Below are 17,996 nucleotides of genomic sequence, written 5' to 3' on the forward strand. Positions count from 1 at the left end.
ATTTATCACTCCTCTTATTATATTTATAATATCTAATTATATAATTCCCTGATATTAAAGATTTTTTTTTAATGTAGTTGATGACAACTATCTGGCATTTATATTTAGGCTTAAATTTAGCTTCAGTTATTCTAGTTTTATTTAATCCTAGCTGTTCTGTTTAAAAAAAGAGACATTTGATCTTCTCATTTTAGAGAATTCATACTTTTACGTCAACAGTTGACTTTTCATTATTTATTTTTGTTTCTTATATTTAATTAAATATATTTTTTTTGTGACATACTCGCTAATTTTAAATTTTGGTATCGAGTTATGAAAATCTCAATTTTTAATACATAGTGCCTCTTTCAATTTCCTCACCAACCCCCTAAGCAAACTGCTCCTTCTTTCTTTAAATTTTCTTCACCTTCAATTCTTGTGGATTGCTTATTCAACGCATTCGTTCCCACCAAACACACCCTTTGGTTTGGAGATACGTACAATGTTTCAAGTTTCATAATGTTCTGTGCCACAATCCATTAATGTTCAATTTGTGACACTTTTTCTCCCTTTAATGGCTACCTTATATTCAGCACCACCCCTCTTACGTTTTTCCTCTCGGAGGTCTTCATCTTTGACACCCCATTTGAGTTTTGCCAATTCTGGGAAATCCCAGTTGGGATTTGTGTCCAGAATCTCACCAACAAAGTTGCAATGGAAGGGCAGAGAAGGGGAGTGGCAGAGGAAGAAAAAGTCAAAATGGGGTGTGAAGTGCACTGCAGATGGCATAGATGGAGGCATGTTTGTTAGAGGTAGAGAAGAAGGTACAGGTCTTAGCATCCCGGAGAGGTTGAAGGTGGTGTCTTTGGTTGCATGTGTCATGTGTCTGTGTAATGCAGATCGTGTGGTTATGTCTGTGGCTATTGTTCCTCTGGCTGCCAAATATGGCTGGTCCAATTCTTTTCTTGGCATCGTTCAGGTACTTCACAGGCTACAGAACTATCAAAACCTGCGATCATGAATAGTAAATTCACTAAATTTACCTCTCTCTCTCTCTCCCCCACATGCAGACACAAAAGACATAACTCATCAATGACTTTTGGAAGAAATATATTTTTTGAAAAGAATCCTATTTTTATATCAGTTTCAGTCATATTGTTTGAACTTAAAAATTTGATATTATTCTGTCTCTTGTTTACTATTATTTTGTATTACTTCCCAGAATTAGTTAAACAGAACAATTTTGTTGGTCCTATTTTGATGTTCACTGAAAACTTTCCTGTATAAGAAAAGTTAAGGCTAATGAAAATGTTGAAGTTAATTTTAGTTAGTAATGAAACAAATTTAAATTTTATCTTGAAAATACCTATACAATTAAATTGCTTTAGAAAAATGACTGTGTCTTGTTAGTAGTAAATTAAAGGCATAAGCAAATTAGTAATTATATTACATGGAAAATAGGTTCAACTTTCTTATAATTAGAAAAGAAAATTGCATGAATTCCTTTCTTATGTAAAAGGACGAGAGAGAGTTTTAATTTGGTTCCTAGTTACTGGAAAAATCATTCTTTGAAAAATTCAGATGAAGTCAATATTTATCTTTGTACAATAACTTAGCTCAAACTGGCAAGTAGTTTCTTAGATAATACACATGTCTGTTTTAAAATCAAAACAGTTTGTTATGCTTCCATTTGTTTGTGGTGGAGCCACTGGCTAACATGAAGTTCATCCCTCATGCAAAATCAGTCATCTTTCCTTTGGGGTTACATATTCTCTTCTGTGATTGGAGGAGCTTTGGTAGATAAGTATGGAGGAAAGAGGGTGTTGGCCTGGGGTGTGTTTTTGTGGTCTTTGGCAACTCTTCTCACACCTTTGGCAGCAAACCACTCCACAGTGAGCTTGTTGGCCATTCGTGCTTTCTTTGGATTGGCTGAAGGAGTGGCTTTTCCATCCATGAGCACTCTTTTATCAAGGTGACACCTCTAGAATCCTCTTGGACATAAATATTTAGCTATCTCAGGTCAAGACCTGAGAAACCAGTTATTGAAGATTTAATATAAATTTGTTTTGGAAATGTTAGCAAAACACTCTTTTAACATCTGTTCTCTACAATTTCAAAACTGATCTAATCTTCATATCTGACTGAATAGGTGGTTTCCAACTAATGAGAGGGCAAGTGCACTTGGAATGTCAATGGCTGGATTTCATCTAGGCAATGTTGTAGGCTTATTGCTGACACCAATTATGCTGTCCACTACAGGAATTTCAGGTCCTTTCTTCATATTCTCATCTCTTGGATTGCTCTGGGTGATGACATGGGCATATAGAGTCACAGATGATCCTGCGGAAAGTAATTTCATCAGCAGAGCAGAACAAAGGTTAATCCAAGCTGGGAAAACTGGTTCACAAAAGAAAAGTAACAAGTTCCCACCAGTACACCTTCTGTTATCAAAATTACCATCATGGGCTATAATATTTGCCAATGCAACTAATAACTGGGTTAGTTCTATTTTGAATGAAAGATTAGGACTTGCTACCATGAATCCAAATTTAAGCATATACTAATGTTCACCTCACTTAATTTGCAGGGTTACTTTGTTCTCCTCTCATGGATGCCAGTTTATTTCAAAAGCGTAATTACTTTCTTAAGCTATTCTTTGTTTTTCCATTAATAACATTATAATCTAGTTTCTTATTGTTGCCTGGAAAATACAGATAAGACTCTATTAAAGCCAACTGGTATATGAAGTGCATGAGTAACAGTTTCTTTGTCCTTGATTTTATAAAAAGTACATTGTGATTTTGACCCACCAAAATTCAATGGTAGATACACCTTTTACTTGTGCACATTACAGAAGTTCATTTTAGAATAGTTTTTCCTACCTACAAAGTTAATAACTCTACATTTCTACATGTTTATTCATCACAGTTATACCATGGTCATGTAGGCTAACTTTATTGTTTAAAAAAGATTATACTATTCATCATTAAGTATGATGATCAATTCAGGTGGTTGGAATGCATTCCTAGCAAAAGATGACATAAATTTTTTAAAGTTACAACTGAACTGAAATTCATGTTTCTTCAGTTTAATGGAAACTATATATAGGGGGCGGGGGGGGGGGAATTTCTGCTGCCTACAACTACAAACTAGTAGAATGATGAGGGTTTTCACCTTCCTTGCCCAAAGGCCAATCCTCTCTCAAACCACAATATTCCTCTCCTTTAATCTCTATTAGCTTTATACAATGTAACCTACCCTTTGTTTCTACTCACCCTAATTTACCAAGTAGTCCTATTCTTATTTCTGAGGGTTGAACTTGCACAGAAATCATGGATATTCATTTTCTCATAATACTGGAAGCTGGAACTTTCAATCATGATTATTTTTCTTCTTCTTTTATAGGTATATAATGTGAACTTGAAGCAGGCAGCTTGGTTTAGTGCAGTTCCATGGGCAACAATGGCTATGTCAGGTTATATAGCCGGTCTTGCATCAGACTTCTTAATCAACGAAGGATACCCCACAATATTTGTCCGGAAATTTATGCAGGTAACTCTTTCAGCCTTTCATGGAGAAGGATGTGATTATATCTATATGCTATTAGCCAGTTTCAGATATAAGGATCAACCAAAATGCTTGATAAAATGACTACTGAACTGCTATTACCTAGCCATAAAGAAGAAAAGTTGAAAAGATTGAAGCAATTTCAGACAAATATCAAAAGGAATTCATCTTAAGGGATGGAAACAAATACCTCAATCATGTTGATTTTAGTAATGGATGTTAAGTACAAGGACATTGATCTGCATTCTGCAACAATAATCTGATTCATACTTGGTAAATTACAGACCATTGGATTCATTGGGCCGGCACTGACCTTGCTCTGCTTGAATTATGCCAATACACCCACCATTGCTGCAACACTCTTGACTATTGCTTTGAGCCTGAGTTCTTTCAGCCAAGCTGGCTATATGCTTAACATACAAGTAAGTTCAACTCAAAATTTGGACATACCCTTAAAACATTATGATGTATTTGAACAAGTTTAAAATTGATTTTAACAAAATAATAAGTTAATTTTAACCTGTAAAAGCAATTCAATTCATTTTATGTTGGGATTTTCCTCTCTTAGAAAAGGACTTCTAGAAAAGTTTATACAAACAAGAACTATATTTTGCGACATTTTACATGAACTTAGGAATATCAATGGAATCTTACCCTCACATCTTTCAACATTTTGCATGATCATCAGGATATTGCTCCTCAGTATGCAGGAATTCTACATGGTAAGAAGCTGAGCAAATCTGTTGTATGGAGTTTTACCTTTTTTTTCTTTTGCCTTCTGTTTTTCTCATAATGGTTATTGATTTATTTAACAAGAACAAAACTTTTGCAGGAATCTCAAATTGTGCTGGAACTGTAGCAGCTATCATAAGCACAATTGGAACTGGTTATTTTGTACAGTGGCTTGGATCATTTCAAGCATTCTTAACTGTAACAGCTGGTCTCTACATTGTGACAACTATTTTTTGGAATCTTTTTGCCATAAGCGACCAAGTCTTGTGACCTTTTCCCTTCAAAAAAATCTTCACACCTTGCTTTCAGTATAGGTCATCGGAAGCAAGACAAATTATGAATTCAAAAGTTATCATATACAATAAATGAATGAATGAAAAACAATTTTCAACTCTTCTTTCTTACATAAACGAAAATTATAACATTTTCAGCAGCTATCAACCCTTAGATTAGTCGATTGGTGAGGGGAGTCAGAAAATTGTATGTGGGGAAAAATATTTTCACTAATATGTGAAGTATTTCCTCAATATTGATTATTCAGAAATGTTTATTGTAGAATTATGCTCTTTTTTTTAACAAAGTTATATTGTTATTGAACTATCAAATCACATGAAAACATGGAGGAATGTGTGTGGTGAATAAGTTTATGTAAGTTATGTTTAGCACGCTATTTTAATTTTTTATTAACTAAAAAGTTGCTTCGAGCTTATTATTAAATACTCTTATTTCTTTAAAATGTGTTTGGATGACGCTGTAGATAAAATGAAGGTCAATGGGCAACAAAGGAACTTCAAATCTGACTTATACAATCATACGTGTATAGTTAAAATTAAAAGTCATTACATTATAACAATAATCACTTTTAAAAACAAGTGCATGTTTCTTTTAATATTAACAGCGTAGATATTGAAATTCAACTTTAGGAGATAATGACATTTCATAGTATATAAATAAATCCAAAATATAGAATAAATAAATGCAAAACAATAATCTATTGAGTTTATCAAACCATCCGTTATCGGATTATCAATAAATATATAGTCTCACGCATTGGGGTGAGACACTGCATTGGAGATCTCACTACTAAAGATAATAAAATTTCATTGTACATAAATAAGGACAAACATCTCCTTACAAGTTTGTTATATATGATTGAATTAGACTTAAAATTTATTTATTAATAGATATAATTTAATTATCTACATTTTTAATTCTCAATTCATCCTATGAAAAGTTTTATATATTCATCAATTTTAATGATTGATGTTCTCGTAGATTTCATCCCAAAGTACCATTGATATTAACACAAAAGTTAAATTATGTTTAATTTTGATTTATTCTCCTTGTGTGTTGATTTTTTTTGGCAAATATGCACGTTCTCTCTTTATTGTGTTAATTATTTATTTTGAAATATAGTTTTATCATATTAAAAACGATGTGAAAAATATTTAAATTCATTTTCATTTTTACTATGACATAGTTCAAGGAAACATTTGAATAAAAATCGTAGTTAATTTTAATTTAATAAATCAAATCAGGATTTAATAAGTGTTAGATCAAGTTAAGAAAATAAATATAAAACTCTTATATCGTTTTTAATTTATTTAAATAAATTTTATTGTAAACTTATAAAATAAGCTTAGGAGTTGAATTCTAATAAAACAAAAAATTTGAATTAAGTTATTTATCAAAACTTGCCATTACAAAAAGTGTACTATGTACCTCAGCCTTGAAAATAAACAAATAAATTTTCAGAATCCATAGAAAATAGTTTAACTATTTTTAATTAATAATGACATTAATTTATTTTATTTTAGAGTACCTATAAATCTAAATGTTAATGGTTGATTATATTTAATAACACTACTCAAATTAAAAAAAATATTATTTTTCATCATCGAATGAGTAGGCAAAATCTTGTTTTTAATATAAGTATTTTAAGCCTTAAAAGGTCCAAAATTACTACAAACCAAGATTTCCCGAGAAAATTTAATTAAAACTAAATTACTCCATACTACTATATACGAATAAAAGTCAATTTTATAGAGAAACAAAATAATTAGGTTATTATAATGATCAAATTAAATACTATTTTAGACACTAAAAAAATTATTAGTTTCTAAATTACTTTTTATTATTGATATATAGTTTCTAAATTGATATTTAATTAATTACCAAGATTTTAACTACCAATTATTTAGATTCTAAATTTGGTAGCAAAATCTTTGATAGCTAATTAAATATTAATTAGAAATGATTTATCATTAATAAAAATTAATTTAGAAACCAATAATTTTTTTAGTCTCTAAAATAGTATCTAATTTAATCATTGTAGCAACTAATATTTTTTTTCATCTAAAAGTGGTTTCTATTTAATGATTTTCTTGTATTTATTTTGAAAATGAGCAAGTATCTCGTAAATTCCTTTTATAATAAATTAATGATATAAAAAGATTAATGAATAATTCATTTAAAAAAAACCAATATGTTATTTATGATCAAAACCAAAATAAATAATATACTTATTAAAGCAATATAATATTATGATATTATCAATTTGCAATATTCAGCGTATTAACTTATTTCCATCAATGATTCATGTGTCAAAAATTAAGACGAATGATAGAGTTGTTAAATATTGATAAAGTTAAGAATTTTTTAGTTGGATAAGATGAAATATAGAGTCTCAAAGGAAGAGTAGGTTTATGGGTCAACATAATTTGTACTCATATTTGTAACCTTTAATTATAGTTTTCTTAAACTATAATTATGAATACATTTATTCTTTAAAATCAGATTCATCTAATTAAATTTATTTAAATTTTTTATTAGTCTAATTTTATCGTAGACAATTTGATAGAAACATATGTTATACGATATTGATGTTGAAGTTTTAAAGAAGTATATACTATTGCGAATGAGCATGATAAATCAAACTCTAAGTTATTTTTTTAAATTAAAATTGAGTAAAAAATTAGAAAAAAATATTTATAATATCTCATAAATAGAATTAGAAGTAAATAATTTGAAAATATAAGAGTCTACAACATAATGAAAATAAAATCTTAAAAATCTAAAAAGTTGAAAATTGAGAATATACAAACAATATTTAAATCATAATCTAATTTCAAAATCCTGAGAAGAAGAAGGAACTCTATATAAATATACAGATTTCTAAAACAAAAACATCAAGCTCCATACTGAAAACATGTTCATAAAGAGAGTATCAAATGCTCTTGCAAAAATATAAAGAGTGTGTTACCTAAAATATCTGATATCTGTTTTTTAATTATCAAGAATTGTTAGTAGCGAGCTATAAATTAAAAAAAAAATCGAATAGATATCAACCTTACATTTGCTCTATTTGTAATTAGTGTTTATCTTATACCTATTGAATCAAATTAACGTTTCAACCAACAAAATTAGACTTTTAGGTAATCATGCTTAATGCAATTTGGAACATGTCTCTTTCAAAATGAAACAATACAAAAGAGAAAAAAAAACATGTGAAAAGTTGTCGTGCTGTGTGAAAAAACATCTCTACTAAAGCAATTTTTTTCTTATTCTAAACGAACAAATTATCTATCACAACCAATATAATTTAGATATATATTCAAAGAGAAAAAAAATATAATTTGAAAAAACTCTCTAATATATCCTTAGATACATCTTGAATATCTAATAACTCAAGTGAAGTCATATAAACCTAGTTTTAATTTTTTACCAAACTATTAATAAAAAAATATAATCACTTATACAATAATACTTGAATTTTAGGAAAATTTATTAAAATGGTACAATTCACTTTAAAAATTACACAAATAGGCAAATACACACAAAATTACAGAAATGGACATCATTTAAATCTATTAATTTTTCTTTTTTTAATTAAAGTTGTCAACCAGATTGACAACTTCAGTTTAAATAAATTAGATAACTGGTTGATAACTTCGGTGTATTTTATCTAAATTGAAGTTGTCAATTTTGTTAGCAAGTTCAGTTGAATTGTTTTTAAATAATTAATATTTTTTAAAATTAAAAAATGTATATAATAATAATTTAAAAATTGTTTAAAATTACATGAAGTGAATAAGAATGTTGTGAAAATTTGTATTTTATAGATAAATAATATTAAAAAATTAAAACTAAATTTTGTTTTGACAAAAAATAAAGTTACCTTAAATCAAGTTGAATTTTAAAAATAGGTTGTGTAATAATAAATATAAAATATTTAGTACCTTTTAAATATTGTTAAAATTAAAAAAAAATTAAATTATGTTCGTGAAATAGCAGTTATAGTTGATATAATTATAAATAAATGGGGTAGAGTTTAAACAATATAGAAAATGATAAATAAGTACAATTTTCACATGATTAGAAAATAGAAATGTAGGAAAAGTTGTCATTTATAAGAAGTTGTGCCACATGTTGGTCTTTTTCGTTGTTTTCGTGTTCGTCCTTGCGACTATTGTTTGGATGGAACAATAGGAGGAGACGGAGGTGGAATGTCATCGTTAGTGCCTTCGACTTCATTGTCCTTACTCTTATTTCCAAACACCTGTGAAGACATTGTAAGTTAATAATACTGCATGAATGACATTAGATTGTTGGCATATGAGGGGGGAGGTCATGGTAGAGGTTGAAAAGGGATTTGATGGACCAACACAAAATTATTGTTGAGGTGAAAATGTTGAGTAGTTAAACGGTGATTGATGGAATGACGATTTGAATGACATGTGAGATTGATCCCTATATCCGAATAACTGAGTTTGGTGAACATCTGACGAACGAAAAGATTGTTGTTGAAACGATTTAACTTGAGAAGAAGACCTAACATGGTTTGTTGAATGAGCCTTCAAAATAGACATCATGTTACACACAAGTCATTATTATCCATAAGATATCACACCCTTACCTAAAAAAATTCAACAAGATTCGCCTATGTGTTTTGTGGAAAGGTTTAATGCAAAGAATTATGAATTTGATGTCCAAGAATTAGCCACCCCCAACATAGACCTCGGTCATATACAGTTATATTAGATGATTGGTGGTGTGATTGTGACCACTTTCAAGCTTTTCAATTTTCCTGTCGTCACGTTATTGCCGTTTGTTTCTCTTGTCATTTACAAATGACGACATTTATTCATCTAGTTTAATACCTCCACACGATTAGAAAGACATATCAAGTTGAATTCCATCTTGTTCAAAACGAGGATTATTGGTCTACTTATATTGGGCCAAATTTCATACATGACTCCCATATGTGACGTAAAGAAATTACAACTTTTTGCATAATGAAATGGATCAACCAATTCAAAACAAGTCAAACAAATGTTCTTACTATTGTAATGACGATCACAATAGATGAAATTGTCCATTTAGACGGTAGAATCATCCTTTGTAATGTTATTCTCATCAAATATTTTAATATCATATTCTTTTAATGACTTATATTCAATAATTTAATTTATTTTTAATACATTTATTTTAGCATAAGTTCATGTATATTATTAATTTTTACATATTATATAATCTATACTTTCATATATTATAAAATCTAAAAACTTATACATAAACCATATTCAATTTTTTACAAGTATATTTTTAACTTTAACAATATTTAAAAAATAGTCAATATTTTTACTTTATCACAAAAATCATTTTTAACCCAATTTATTTAAAATTATTGTAAAAAAATTCATTTTAATTCTTTAACTTTATATATGATTTTCTTAAATAAAATAAAATTATATTTTGATATTATTTATAAAATATTTTTTTAACTATATATATTTTTATTTTGAAAAACATTAATTATTATTTATTTTGAAAAAATTTCAATTGAATTAATTGACAACTTCAATTTAGATAAAATACACTCAAGTTGTCAACCTAAAGTCTAATTTCTTCTCAATTTATTTAAATTTAAGTTGTTAATCCGATTGACAATTTTAATTAAAAAATTTGTCAGATTAATGAATTTAATTGTTGCTGGTTACAGAACTTTTACTTTATTTGTCAATTTCTATAATTTTCAAAGAGAATTGCATCATTTCAATAATTTTTTTTATGAATTTTACATTAAAAAGTATATTTTCAATTTTCAAGTTGAGTTCGTGGGTGATATAATTAATGACCTTTAAAGTTCTTATGATAAACTAGGAATGTGTTTAAAAATATTTATTTGTACTGAAATTTTTAACGAGTGCAACTATTCAAAAATTGAAGGAGAAGTATTTAGTGAATTAATATAAAATAAAATATTTCGTATTTATACATAGGTCTTTATAAAACACTTTAATATAGGTACTTTGGGAACTTAAATTTTTTTAAAAAGGTTTCAAACACTAGTTTATTTCCATATTTTCACTAACAAACTATTTAACCTCTTGTAGTGTGGTTTTTCGACAGGAACAAAATGAATATTATATGTAAAAAAATATTTAATTAATTGAATTACTTCACTCCACATATCGAAATTAGATTAATTCCAACTTCAAATTTATTTTTTGAACTAACTCGATTATCCATTTAACTAGTTTTAAACATTTTAAAATTTAGCATTAGGATCTTTTCTATTTTATTAGTTTTCTTTCCATTTATTTTGACTTTTTTTTATACAATTTTATCATGTTTATTATTGAAGTTATTTATCAAATTTTATGTAAAATTAATAATACAAGTATAATAGTAATTATAGAAAAAGTGCATGAATGAAAGATAATAATCTTGATAGTCAGAAGAAATTAACTATAACCTAAAATTATTATAAAATATTGTTTTGTTGATTTCAGTAATATAATATTAAGAATTAACGTAAAAACAACATGCAAAATACAAACTTAAACGATAATAATTTATTCGTAATTGAATCTAATAACTGAATTCATATAATTTGAAATCAACGTTAACTATCTATTAGTTTGGTTAATTATTATAAACTTCGATGAAGAGTATGTGTAATTATTTTTAATAGATTTTTTCTTAGTTACAATTTTTTTCCTATAAAACTCAATCTCAAGAACTCATAAAATATTGGAATCTAGTGAACTCATATTCATATATTAATAAATTTGTCATAGTTTTAATAAATAAAGAAAAAAGAAGATAAGAACCATGTAATGTCCCCAATTCTCCTTTTTTGTAGTTTTCCCTGCAATTTTTACCTATCAAACAAAATCAAAGGACACAAAAGAAAAATAAAAAAGTACGGCAAAAAAGGTTAAACAGCATACTCAAAAAGATCACTAACTTGACGTTGAAGTATATAATGGATTCTCTGCAGTCGGTGTACACAATAATCAAATCTTAACCATTGAATAAATATCAAAATTTCATTATTCATTAATTATAATCATAATTTCTTCACTCCAAAAAAATCCATAAGTTTGGTTTATAAATTAATTTTATGTAAATTTAGTGTTTATTTTTTTTATATAATTATAATTATAATTCTTAATTTTTAAATTGTTTATAACTTTGATAATTTTCAATTTTAAACTTTCTGGGTTACATTTAACATAAATGTGTTTGATATAATAACTTAAAAATTAAATTAATAAGTTTTATTTAATTTACATAAATATAAAGATAATATTTAATAATTATATTTTGTAGATACAATCATTATTATTTCTCTTCATCTATTTTAATGTTTTTTTTCCTTTCCATTTCATCTGGGCAGTTATTTTTAAAAATAAAATGAAACATCTTAAACTCCTAAAAAATAATCCATACTTATCAAAAAGTAAAAAACTAATTTAATACACATAATAAATTATTCCTGCGTAATATATATTTTTAGAATTAAAAGAATTATAAACAAATATTACAAATTTAGTAAAATATTAAAAATCAAAATTATAATTATCATAAAGGACAAAACTTATATACGTAGTTTTCCAATCAATCTTAAATTTGTATTTTAATAATAATTTGTATTTTATGAAACGAATGCATATCATAAATAAAACTTTAAAAATATTAGAGGATATGATAGTGTGTATATAAGATCTGAACCGTTGAATCTTTCATCAGATAATCATAGAACATTAACTGCATGAATGTGTGAATTTGGCACTGCACTGAATTCAGTTTCAACAAACACTCAACCTAGCAATACAAGTCCAGCAGCAGAACCAATGCTTAGCCTTCCTCTTCTTAACAATATCCCAATTTCCAATACAACATAATTTCTCTGATCCCTTTCCTTCTGTGGGACTCTCTATCCCCAACACCCCATCAAACCTTTGCATCCAAATCATCGCTCTCAGGAAATACCCTCTTCATCACTTTCACCTCAATCCCTTCAAATTCACACCCCCACATAATTTCACCTATTTCCCCAACTGGGTTCTAATCAAAATCTCATTTTTTTGCCTATGCTTTTCTGAAAGCCATGAATTTCAGGAGCTTGGAGGATTTCTGGGCCTTTTATGTCAACCAGCATTCGAAGCCATCCACGAGGAGGTGGCACTTTGTGGGCACGCTCTTCAGTATCTTCTTCTTGCTCTGTTCATTTTTCTTCAGCTGGTGGTTCTTGTTCTTTGTGCCTTTTTCTGGCTATGGTTGTGCCTGGTACAGTCACTTCTTTGTGGAAGGGAATGTTCCAGCATCTTTTGGGCACCCCTTTTGGTCGCTTTTATGTGATTTTAAGATGTTTGGGTTGATGCTTACTGGGAAAATGGATAGAGAGATCAAGAGGCTTGGGAAAAGACCTGTGCTGCAAGTGTTCTGATTTCTAGTGATCAGATTGGCCCCTTTTGTTTGAGGTGAGTTTGCATGTGAACCTCTATGTGTGTGTTTAATAATTATGTGTTTCAATCTTTTATTTGTTGAGTTTAATTTCTATGAACTTTCAGTGTAAAGTAATTCTTAAGGTCAACAATTCAGAAATCGATCAGAAACCATTTTTCGAAAGACTTGGAAGTAGGAGAATTTCCACTTCTGGTTCTCAACGAGCTTCTTGAAGAAATATATTAGAGAGATTCTAAGTAGCCGATCAAGTTTCTTCAACTTAAAAACCCGAATTCTCAACTAAGAGTTAAACAAATTCCTAAACTAAATTTATTTGAAATATAATGATGTAAAATTTTAAAAATATAAAATTACGATTTTCTTTAGGTTTCTTGAAATTATTTACCCTTACAGAAAGACTGTCACATATTAATCTTTTTTTTTCTTTTTTGTGTGCGTGTATATGGTGAGTAGATTTTGTTTTCATCAACTTTATCGGCTATGGATGACTTTGCTGAAATATATGGATGGTTTCATTAACTGGGTGAGAACAAGCTGTGCCTGAGTGTGCTGCTGCAATTTGTTGGCGGCATGACTTTGCAGAAATGTCATAGTTGGTGGGCAAAGATATAAATTGAAGATACATGAATGTTGAAATTGTTTTGATAATGCCTGCATTTCCTGAAAATCAAAGGCAATAACGTTTTCTAGGTAGACGCAGTGCATTCCAACAATCTAACGTGATTTAATAGAAAAGTTCACTCTGAGCTAATTCCATAAGATACTAGAAGCTAATTCCAGGTGACCATCATACCATTGAAAAGATTGCACTAGAACGATGTGCTAGGATTTTACTAAGCTTAGCTTCTACTTTACAAATGAGATTATATAATGAAGTTTCTTTGTACAAGGGGTTCGGAAAGGGTATCATTTTTAGCTTTAAATCTCTTTCTAGGAAGATTTGGATAATTCTGAAAGTACCTTGGTCCATTTTCTTCTGGTCAGTATGCTTTTAGCAAAGTAACCCGAATTATTTTCTTTTTGGTATAGGTTCGCAACGACCTTGCAAGATTTGAAAGAACCCTTTTGAATGGCGTCACAGAAGATGAGAAGACCAACAATTTGTCTTATTAAACTTCATATTGAGAACTTCTGTATCTAATTGAATAAAACAACCCTTAGATTTTTATCATATTGAGAACTTCCATTTGATTTTCTGTAAAATAAATTTTTGCCTTTAAATAGATTTTTGGTTAGGACTGTATTAAGGCCTCTCTTTGGTGTTCTTCCCATTATTTTCTTTGAATTTCCCTTACTAGCATCCAGAGAGATTGAAGAGATATTTTGCTCTGATGACTTTTTGTTTATTAATGTATTTGCGTGTATTAGAGTTTGAGCATCAAGAGAGTTGAAAAAAAAAAAAAATAAGTTGTGAAATGGTAATATGTTTTATTATTAGCTGAATGAGTGCATGGCAAATATAAAACATACAAGGAGCTTACTAACTTGTTTAAAACTGAATATAGAGTTCTAGAATGTTATAGAGGCAACTACTTCAGTTACACATTTACAACTATAACGCCTCAAACTCTGTGCCTGCAACTGAGTTACTGAGAAGAAGCGGGTCTCATAAAAAGTCCACAATCATAGTGCCTTTTAAGTATTGAAGAATTTGTTTCACGACCTTCCAATGTTCAGCTAAGGGTTGGTACATAAATTAGCACAGTTAGATGACACTAAAGCTGAGTTCAGGTATGGTCACTGATATACGTCAGTGCACCTACATTGTTGTGACAGAGAGCTAGATCCTCCATACAGTCAGTTCCATGTTTGAGTATTGAGATAACTTGTTAACCTGAAACTTTTCATGCTTGAGTGACATTTTGGGAGACAGTTTCAATTACGGATCCGAGCTTCTCAATTTGATGTTCATATGCGAAGAAAAGAGCTTTAATTTCTTTGGAGTCAAACGTTTTGGATTTGCTATGTATGAGAGTAACCAGAGACTTGTACTCAAATGGTAATCCATCCAAGATGACATCAGTGTGTTTTTGAATAGGGATGTGTTCACCACGGATGTGAGAGAACAAGAGTTTGGATTCTCAGAAGAAATTCAGTAATGGATTCCTTGGTTCAATGCGTAACTCCCTAGCTTTGGTATGAGCATGGAAATGGTTGTAAATCTTTTCCTAGAGTTGCCAAGAGTGCATGCTTCCAGTGACCACGGGCAAATGGACGCTGATAGTAGCAATTGGATCCGTGTTAACATCATTTTGTCTTGTTTACGTACATAGTATGCTGGATTTTCAATTCCTGCATCACAGTTTGCCTGTGTCAGATACTGCAAAGGAATCTACAGGTTCAGCTAATTTTATGAAGATAATGACTGTGCAGAACTGCTCAACCTGTTGCTATCATACAAGAAAATTCTTGTGCCATGAGTGACTCAGGTTGCAAAGGTGGTGTAGATGCTGATTGTGGCAGTGAGGGTGAATTGGGTGGTTGTGGTGTGGGATCAGAAGCCATTGTTGAGGATCTTAAAGCCTTTGTATCATGTTTAAAGTTTTGAGTGTCGTGAAAATATGAAAAGTAAATTGAATTCTGAAATTGTTATTTGTTCCATAATCAACTGAATGAGTAAAAGGGCAATAATAACACTAGAAGCTTGCTAACTTGTCTAACTGGTTACTAATTTTTTTATCAACGAACATTTTTTAGCTCAATAATTACACCATACTCATACAAGATTAGATCAGATGACCTCTTGAGTAACATATTTCTCCTAATCATTCAAAGATTTCATTTCATTAATATGACAACAATCATTCATCATTATGAAAACACATTCTTGTAGCCATACTCATGTTAAGATAAACAAGTAATTAAAATTATCATAAACCACTTTTTAAAACTTTTCGAACTAACTTAAAAAAAAAGATAAAATACTTTTAAGTGAGATCCCTGCAACAATCCATAATTTAAAATTCAATATTTTTTCTGTCCATATATCATCGCTTAAATAAGGAGAAGTTACTTGAGTAATATCCTTTGTATAGTTTGAAGGGAAATATCTAAAATTTAAGTCAATTCGCTTAGTTTTTTTTTCCATTGTTTTTCCTTTTATGTATATAATACTTATATATAAATTATAATATAAAAATTATTATTCAAATACTCTTTTAAAGAAAAATATTTTTTTATCTTAATACTACTTTTTTTTTAAATTATATAACTTATTTATAGTTTTGAAAAAAAATAACTCTAAATATAATAAAATTTTGTCTCTTTGTTCATACCAATTTATATGATAATATATATATAAATTATTTAACATAGAATTATATATATATATATATATATAAATTATTTAACATAGAATCTTTTATATATATATATATATATTTATAATTATTGTAACATAGAATTAAAATATATTATTTATTTTTCATTGATCAAGTTAGGTTTTATTAGAAAATTTGTTTTAACATGATTGAATAACTTTGGAAATAGAGCCAAAGTTTTCAATATTATGAAACATTTATCTGACAAATAGACTGAGACTTGTTCATTATGTAATTCTTAAACCATAGTAACACTAGTGACTTCACTGAAAACTGCTAGATACGACAAGATGTTTTATTGTGATTTTAGTTTATTTAGGAGAGAAAAATTATTTCATTTGTACAATTCACTTTCCTTATCTCATGTAAATGACTTGCTTTGATGTATGAATTTGATCAAAGGTCAGGCATTTTAAGTTAGCTTGGTCAAGAATCATGCTAGTGTCATTAGCTTACTATCAATTCTTTGTTTTTCTTTGATAGTTTTTGGATTCTTCATCTCAATGATGACTTAAAACTTGTTGGGATTGACTTGAATTCCCATATTGAATATATATAAAATTTAAAGAAAATTCATCATCAATAAAAACATATATTTTTTATATGAACGATAAACAATTAGACGGTTTAATAGTCAGATATCATATGTGGAATTTAAGTTCATATGTTTTGATGATATCAAAAAACTAATATGATGATTTACTTGTATGATGACTAATATAACAACATTTTCTACAATTGCAATAAGAAGTAAATCCTTTAAGCATCTATAACTTTTGTTCATGACAAAGAGTCTAATAGAATTGTTCATGACAGATGCTTTTATAAGACTTATTAATTGCATAACATAATTTAGCCTGAATATTTTAGTTGAGATTTAAATGATATGATGTATCTATGATTAACTTTAGTTGGTGAAGTTATAGTATACAATAGACCCTTCGAGCATCTACAATATTGTTCATGATAAATGTGTTGAACAAGTAACAAGTTTTAATTAGGACAGTCAAACAAAATGTTTTGAATGCATATATTATATCCAAAAATAAAAAATTCCAATATATGTAATAACTATATTTGAACATGTTTTTTTTTATATTTTTAAATTCTTCATTTCCAATATAGACTTGTTCAAATTAAATCTTATAAATATCTTTTTAGTATATTACAAATATCTCCCAATCTTTTTTGTATATCTCTTCTCATTTTTAATATAGATTTGTTGAAATTAAATCTTACGAAAATCTATTTAATATATTGTTGATATCTCCCAATCTTTTTGTATATCTTTAAATTTTTTATTTTTAATATAGATTTGTTCAAATTGAATCTTACGAATATCTTTTTAATATATTGCAAGTATTTTCCAATTTTTTTTAACATGAATTCGTTTTTACTAACTCGTATTGTAAATACTTTTAAATTATTTTCTTAAACATATTTGAAAATAAGAACAAATTGAAAGATATAAATTCAAATTTTTTATTTTTAGTGTCTAAACAAAAAGATAAAGATATGAATATTTTAGTATCCAAACTTTACAAAATATTTTCTGAAAGACGATCTATTAAACAACAAATTAGATCATCTAATTATTTTATCTATTGCAAAAAGAGTCTAAACCTCTATTCAACCTATCTT

At 28.3% G+C, this 17,996-nt stretch overlaps 2 protein-coding genes across 2 annotated transcripts; both read left to right on the forward strand.

Annotated features, from left to right (window-relative positions):
- The first annotated feature begins 343 nt into the window (after positions 1-343).
- On the forward strand, positions 344-4,883 carry PHT4;2 (phosphate transporter 4;2). The gene is made up of 8 exons (XM_068632946.1): positions 344-958; positions 1,725-1,951; positions 2,129-2,477; positions 2,567-2,611; positions 3,385-3,531; positions 3,831-3,968; positions 4,235-4,268; positions 4,379-4,883. Exons 1-8 carry the CDS (start codon positions 554-556, stop codon positions 4,546-4,548), a joined length of 1,515 nt encoding a protein of 504 aa, XP_068489047.1. The 5' UTR covers positions 344-553; the 3' UTR covers positions 4,549-4,883.
- A 7,482-nt stretch (positions 4,884-12,365) lies between these two features.
- On the forward strand, positions 12,366-14,278 carry LOC137826088 (transmembrane protein (DUF962)). Its single transcript, XM_068631937.1, has 2 exons — positions 12,366-13,049; positions 14,065-14,278. The coding sequence occupies exon 1, from the start codon at positions 12,677-12,679 to the stop codon at positions 13,013-13,015; it is 339 nt and encodes a 112-aa protein (XP_068488038.1). The 5' UTR covers positions 12,366-12,676; the 3' UTR covers positions 13,016-13,049; positions 14,065-14,278.
- Positions 14,279-17,996: the final 3,718 nt, after the last annotated feature.

This window comes from Phaseolus vulgaris, chromosome 8 (genome assembly GCF_051622355.1).
Source record: "Phaseolus vulgaris cultivar YP4 chromosome 8, ASM5162235v1, whole genome shotgun sequence".
Classification (NCBI taxonomy): Eukaryota; Viridiplantae; Streptophyta; class Magnoliopsida; order Fabales; family Fabaceae; genus Phaseolus; species Phaseolus vulgaris.

What these genes read in the sequence shown, in the direction of transcription:
- LOC137826088 (XM_068631937.1), top strand. Translation starts at nt 12,677, where the DNA reads ATGAATTTCAGGAGCTTGGAGGATTTCTGGGCCTTTTATGTCAACCAG.